General features: G+C 52.0%; 1 protein-coding gene across 1 annotated transcript; it reads right to left on the reverse strand.

The window, feature by feature from the left end:
• Positions 1-1,048: 1,048 nt before the first annotated feature.
• Positions 1,049-4,071, reverse strand: LOC122914478 (bone marrow proteoglycan-like). The gene is made up of 7 exons (XM_044261094.1): positions 4,021-4,071; positions 3,665-3,699; positions 3,382-3,451; positions 2,467-2,786; positions 2,032-2,163; positions 1,442-1,553; positions 1,049-1,181 (listed from the first exon to the last, which is right to left on the reverse strand). The coding sequence occupies exons 3-7, from the start codon at positions 3,437-3,439 to the stop codon at positions 1,123-1,125; spliced, it is 681 nt and encodes a 226-aa protein (XP_044117029.1). The 5' UTR covers positions 3,440-3,451; positions 3,665-3,699; positions 4,021-4,071; the 3' UTR covers positions 1,049-1,122.
• Between the last annotated feature and the right edge of the window lie 2,590 nt (positions 4,072-6,661).

The following is a 6,661-nucleotide window of genomic DNA, read 5'->3' on the forward strand; positions in this document are numbered from 1 at the left end:
TCCATGGTGCTCCATCCCTAGGTGACCGTGTTCTGGAAGCAATCAGTGCTACCAGCCACAGGATCCTAATGGTTGAAAGAACATTCAACGGTAACAGAGGGCTGAGTCACAACACTGGCCTCATTTAGAGGTTCTTCCTTGGGTCCATCTTTGCATAGGCCCGTAACTCCTCTGAGCCTGGTTTTGTGCAACGGGGTAATAATTATCGATCACACAATGTCAGCAGGGGGTACTTCATGGGTGTGCAATAAGCAGTAACAATTAGTAGATGTTGTTGTGCTTCTATTATAAACAACTGTATGTTCCCGAATGGCTGGAAGCTGGGTCTTCCTAGGTCTTATAGAGAGCTGGACCTACAGCATGCTGTCTTATATTGGGTTTCCCCAGAAACAGGTCCTGAGACAAGGATTTGAGTGCAAGTGGCTTATTTGGGAGGCACAAGGACACTTGTAAGGAAGAGGATAATTCAGATGGACCACGGGAGACAGCCAATAACATGTGCATTATAAAGCCAGCTGCCTCCGAGGGTAACTGGCAGTTGATCCCCCTGGGAAACCCTAGGAAACAGTACCCAATACATGCCTTAGAATTAGTCCATTTGAAGGGCAAGAGTCTGGGACACTCGTACTTCCACTCCTGCCTGTTGTGGACTGTTCCCGGGGACATGTTAATTCCCTGGCCCACTAAGGCAACTGCACTCTGTAGGGAGGAGGAAAGGTCCCTGCATAGGAGATGCCAGCACAGGACTGGGAGAGTGAGTCCAGATGGAAAGAAGAAAACAGGTGGGGGGGTCCTGACAGCACCTGCTGTGCACATGCCAGTAATTAGAAGTCGTGTGAAGAGCTCCCTGAGCCCTTTCTTCCATCTTCAGGAAGACCCTGTGGACCCCACCCCATGCTCCAGCCGCCTTGCTATGAGAGACAGTAGAGTGGGGAGGGCGGTCATTGCGGGGCAGAAAGTTCGTGGGTGGAGCTAAGCCGAGAGAATCAGTGACCAGAGGAAAAAGGAGTCAGTTTCAGGAAAGCAGTTTTATTGCTGGGGGCTGGAAGCAGGGGCAGCAGGCAGGGGAGGGGAGGCAGCTACCCAGGAGTGGGTGGCTCTGGACTCCTGGCTGGGTCTCGCTCAGTAGGAACAGATGAAGGGGAGTTGCCTCTGACAATGAGTGCGACGCCAGCGACCTCCTGTGAAGGCAGAACCGGAAGGGGCCTTCAGCCTCTGGTTCCCCCTGACTCTGCCTCAAGAGGGCCTCCCCCCTACCACCCCATCCCATTCCTGCCTCCTTAGAGAGGGAGTCCGAAGACTCAGCAGGCCCCCTCGAGGAGGCACAGACCCCTCCCAGCCCCGCTTCTCTGAGCTCCTCCCATCCCACCACTGCGTCCACCCCCCTAAACGCCCCCATCGACCCCCGCCTCCCCATCCTTCATCCCTACTCCCACTTCACCTCGGGTACACAGGGCCACACATTTGCCACCCCTGGCCCGGGGCTGGCCAGCAGCCCAGTATCCAAAGTCCCAGCGACTGCCATCAACCCAGCAAAAGCGTTTCCAGGGACCCTGGAGGAGGCAAGAGCAGAAGACGTGGGCGTCGGCAAGCGCGAAGGAAGAGCAGATAGGCAGAGCTGGAACTGTCCCAGCCCACGTTTGCCCTCGATCGCTGGGCCCTGATGGACACTGTCCTGGTCAGCTGCAATGCTGACCCACAGTGATCACCACCATCACATTCTATTCATGGCAGTGATGCACTCATCCTTCTGGCCCAAACCCATTCCAGAGATGCAGAACCAGGCTAACTGTCTCACCCACGTCACACAGACAGACAGACAGAGGCTAAGCAGAATTTGGCCCCAAACCTCCTCACTCTGAATCCTTGGTTCCTCCCAGTGCCTAGGCAGCCTCCTGGGTTTCTCACCCCAGCTGTTCGTCTGTCCCCAGTTCTTTGGAGGATCAAAGGGGAAGCATAGACAGAGCTGCAGCAAGGTGAGCACTGGTTGAAGTCAGGAGTGCTCCCCATTTAGAGCGGGACCCCTCTTACCCAGCCTACGACCCTGCCTCCGATCCAGACTTGGCCCTGGTTGAGCCTGCTGACTGAGCACTGGAGCCGGCGGTTGAAGTAGATGTTGTGGACAGAGATGAGGTTGCCCCTGTAGCATCTCCGGCAAACAAACTGTGGGACAGGAGAAAGGAGAAAGGATGGAGTGACCCCCTCAAAGGAACTCATGCAACCTTAACCTTGGGTCTCCAAATCTTCAAAATCCATCCTCTCCACCCCCATGCCCACCTCCATGGCCATTTGAAGGCTGGAGATCTGTTTCCACAGGCTGCCCCCCTCTGACCCTGACACCCGGGCAGGCCCCAGCCCCTGTTGACACCCCCAGGCTCTTCAGTGAGGCAGATACGGTTGCGGAGGCTGGAGGCATCTGTCCCCCAACCCCTCCCCAGGCCTCAGCTTCAGCCCCAGACCACTCACCTGAGCTGAATCAAATCCCCTCACTCTCCTCACCAGGAGGAAGCGGCGACAGTTCTTGCACCCAGGGCTGTCCTCCAGTTTCACCGTGTCCTCTTCTTTAGGGCACTGAAATTCCTCGTCCTCTGCATCCAGGGCTAGGGAAGACTCTACAGACCCCTCCTTCTCAGGGTCATCTTCACTTCCAGAGTATTCCTCCTCCTCTTCCTTGAGCAGCGTCAGCTCCCCCGGAGGGGCCTCCTTTGCCTCGTTTTCTGGCATCTCCCCATCCTGAGGCACGGCCTCATCTCCTAAGAAGCTCTCAGAGTTTGATGTTTGAGTCCCTGGCAGGGAGAAAGACCAGGTGTCCCTTCTTCACATCTACCCCTGTTCTCCAGCACCACGGACAGCGTCTGCCTTGACCCTGGGGGCGGGAAAGCCTGGAACACAGCCAACAGGAGGAGCCTCCCCCTCCTTTTCCTCCCAAAAGAGGTCATGCTGTTAAGAGCAAGGACTCAGATTCAGACAGTTGTAGATTTGCGTGCTGGTTCCATCCCCTATTAGCTTTATTTTTCCGTTTGTGGTATGGGTACACAATATTACATACCTCATGGGATGCTGTGATGTTTAAAGGACATAATGCATAGAAAAGTCTTTAGCATGACACACTCAGTGAGCTCAAAGTAGAAGGAAGCTATTATTATATTCGTCATTGGTATTGGGCAGAGAGGACAAAATCAAAAATCAAAATCAAAAATGTCACAACAGAGATGCCCTGAGGAGCCCCTTTGGCTCCTGGCTATAGAGCCTCTGCTCCTCCAGGTGTGCAAAGATCCTGGTGTAGGGCAGGGCCACTGAAGGAGATGGTTCTGTGGCTGTGACCCCATCTACTCTAGGAAGGAACAAAGTGGAGCGAGACTGAAGGACAAGGAGACTTACCCAGATGGAGAGTTGAAACTGTCCCCAGTAGAAGAGTCAGAAGCAGGGGGACTTTCATCTCGGCTTTCTTCTGCAATGAAGAACACAGCTTGTCACACACACACACACACACACACACACACACACACACCCCTTGGGAGTCGGGTGGAGAAAGAGAAGGTATTACAAGAAGCCCCTGAAACTCCAGGATGCTGGGACCCTTTCTGAATGGAGTGAGGCGGACCGTGACAGGCAGCCGAGGCTGGCTTTCCTGTGAGCCTGCAGGTGACAAAGGGAATATTACCTTTATTGGTTTGTACTGAACGGGCCCCTCAGAGTCTGTGAAATGAGAGAGAACCGAGAATCAATGACCGTCGGCCTTCCCAGGAATGAACGGTGCTTGGCTAGTGCGTTCCCGCCTCACAGCTCCGAAAGCCAAACACAGGCACTCCTACGTCCTCCACGCTTGCCTTCACAGCCGAGGAGGCCTTAGAAGGAGTATGAGAGTCTTGCCCCTGCCGACTCCTAAAAGCCACACGTAGTCCCATTACGTGGGGTTCCCAACCCTCCAGAACCTCTCAGCCTGGGCCAGACCCCTCCCCAAAGGGTGAACACATACCCCCCTGAAATCAGCTCCACCGCGAGAGGGAAAGCACTAACCTGCCCAGAGGTCTTCCTGCTCCTGCGGGGTTCACAAAGCTCAGACTCTCCTTTGACATTTTATAGAGGGGTCTCAGAGGAAGTTCCCCAGAGAAAGGAGGGTTTCTCCAGCCTGAGGGAAATGGGAGGGCTGATAAGAAGTGTTTCTTCTGCCCCTTTTTTTTTTTTCAGAAGATATGAACAAACACTTCTCCAATGAAGACATACAAATGGCTATCAGACACATGAAAAAATGTTCATCATCACTAGCCTTCAGGGAGATTCAAATTAAAACCACATTGAGATATCGCCTTACACCGGTTAGAATGGCCAAAATTAGCAAGACAGGAAACAACATGTGTTGGAGGGGATGTGGAGAAAGGGGAACCCTCTTACACTGTTGGTGGGAATGCAAGTTGGTGTAGCCTCTTTGGAGAACAGTGTGGAGATTCCTCAAGAAATTAAAAATAGAGCTTCTCTATGACCCTGCCATTGCACTACTGGGTATTTACCCCAAAGATACAGATGTAGTGAAAAGAAGGGCCATCTGTACCCCAATGTTTATAGCAGCAATGGCCACGGTTGCCAAACTGTGGAAAGAACCAAGATGCCCTTCAACGGATGAATGGATAAGGAAGATGTGGTCCATATACACTATGGAGTATTATGCCTCCATCAGAAAGGATGAATACCCAACTTTTGTAGCAACATGGACGGGACTGGAAGAGATTATGCTGAGTGAAATAAGTCAAGCAGAGAGAGTCAATTATCATATGGTTTCACTTATTTGTGGAGCATAACAAATAATATGGAGGACACGGGGAAATGAAGAGGAGAAGGGAGTTGGGGGAAATTGGAAGGGGAGGTGAACCATGAGAGACTATGGACTCTGAAAAACAATCTGAGGGTTTTGAAGGGGCAGGGGGGGGTGGGAGGTTGGGGTACCAGGTGGTGGGTATTATAGAGGGCACGGACTGCATGGAGCACTGGGTGTGGTGCAAAAATAATGAATACTGTTATGCTGAAAAGAAATAAAAAATAATTTTTTTTAAAAAAAAGAAGTGTTTCCTCACTTCCCTGGAGAGCCCACTCATCTGCTTCCAGATTCTCTCCTGACACCCCTTTTGGGAGCCTGGGGCCATTCCCGGCCTGCCTGGAACCAGTGGTTCTTGTCCTAGGGCACACTTCAGAATCTCCCAGGGAGCTTTTCCAGAAGACACAGCCCCTCTGCTTCACTAATGGGACCGCGGACTGCCAGAGGCATTTGGGAAATAAATCGATTAAGATTAAAGGTGTACCTATCACTGGCTCATTTTCACTCTTTGGAGACTGTCCTTTGGAAATAAAAGCACCTATAAGTAAGAACACTTTTTACAAAGTTGTGTACTGCTTTCCCGTTTGTAAAAACAGAAGTCTCCATGAGAACACGGAGCTGGCTCTCCTCTGGATGGATAGGCAGTGAACAGGAGGGAGGAAAACAGGGCGTTCCGTGTGTGAGCAAAGGTGTGGTGATGAAATGACCTTGGCATCAGCACAGGACAGTGTCCTTTCTCATTTACCTAAAGTTAACAGAGTACTCATTGGAAGGGGGTGGAGAAAACAGAGTACATCCCATCTTTTTTTTTTTTTTTAAAGATGTATTTATTTATTTGAGAGAGACAGAGTGGAGGGAGGGGCAGAGGGTGAGGCAAAGAGGAACAGAAACAGATTTCCTGCAGAGCACGGAGCCTGACACGGGACTCGATCCCATGACCCGGAGATCACAACTGGAACAGAAATCAAGAACCCGTCTGTTGTTCAACCAACTGAGCCTCCCACGCACCCCAAGGACATCCCATCTTGAGTCAAAGAATGGAGAGACCCTTTCTCCCACGCCTACTGGCTTAAGGAGACAGAATGCAGGAATCAAGGACATGACTCAAAAACAAAAGAGACAGGAAGCTTCAAAAGCTGCATTCGCTCACCCCCAGCCCCAGGCCCCCCAAAGGGCCATTCCTTCTGTTGGACAAAGCTATTGCAATCAGAGCAATCAGACAGGATAGGGCCAATTCTTGGAGGCCAGCTTCTCTCAGGCACCCCAACCCGGAGGGAAGTCTCTCCTTTAGGCCCCATAATCCAGGTTAGCGGCCCTAGAAATTCTATTTCGTCAACATCCACTGGGGGGTGAGAGCCTGGATTGAACCTCTTGAGGGTGTGGGTTCGGCAGAGAGTCCAAGCTGGAACCTAGTGTCTACCACTTCATAGCTGTGTGACCCTAGGCAGGTTCCTTAACCTCTCTGTACCTCATTACCATTGTTAATAAAGTGGGGACAACTATCCCTAACTCCCTGGGTCGTCAGAAGGAAGCAATGAGAGTGTGTGTGTGGCGGACTTGCTGTGGGCCGACCGGCCCCCTCTCTGCTTTCTGGTTTCTAGAATTCCACTTCCTGGGAATCTTGGTGGAGGGAAGGCCTCTCATTCTTGAAAAGAAAGTGCCAAATAGATTCCTAGCCTCCCTTGCAGCTCAGGCATATAACTGGGGTTCCATCGAATGGGAGCATCCAGTGAAGACTTGTCCTCCAGAGCTCATGACCGAGAAGCGGAGGCCAAGAAGACCTCTCCTGGCTGAGCCAGTGGTGTAGACCCAGTTCCTGGGGTGGCGGTGTCCACGATGCCAGAGGGG

The sequence above is a fragment of the Neovison vison genome, chromosome 7 (genome assembly GCF_020171115.1).
Source record: "Neovison vison isolate M4711 chromosome 7, ASM_NN_V1, whole genome shotgun sequence".
NCBI classification, from domain to species: Eukaryota; Metazoa; Chordata; class Mammalia; order Carnivora; family Mustelidae; genus Neogale; species Neogale vison.

What these genes read in the sequence shown, in the direction of transcription:
- LOC122914478 (XM_044261094.1), bottom strand. Translation starts at nt 3,439, where the DNA reads ATGAAAGTCCCCCTGCTTCTGACTCTTCTACTGGGGACAGTTTCAACT. An exon ending in GGGGATTTGATTCAGCTCAG is followed by an intron (nt 2,164 to 2,466) that starts GTGAGTGGTCTG and finishes CCTGTCCCACAG; the next exon opens with TTTGTTTGCCGGAGATGCTA. An exon ending in TGTGGCCCTGTGTACCCGAG is followed by an intron (nt 1,182 to 1,441) that starts GTGAAGTGGGAG and finishes CTGCCTTCACAG; the next exon opens with GAGGTCGCTGGCGTCGCACT.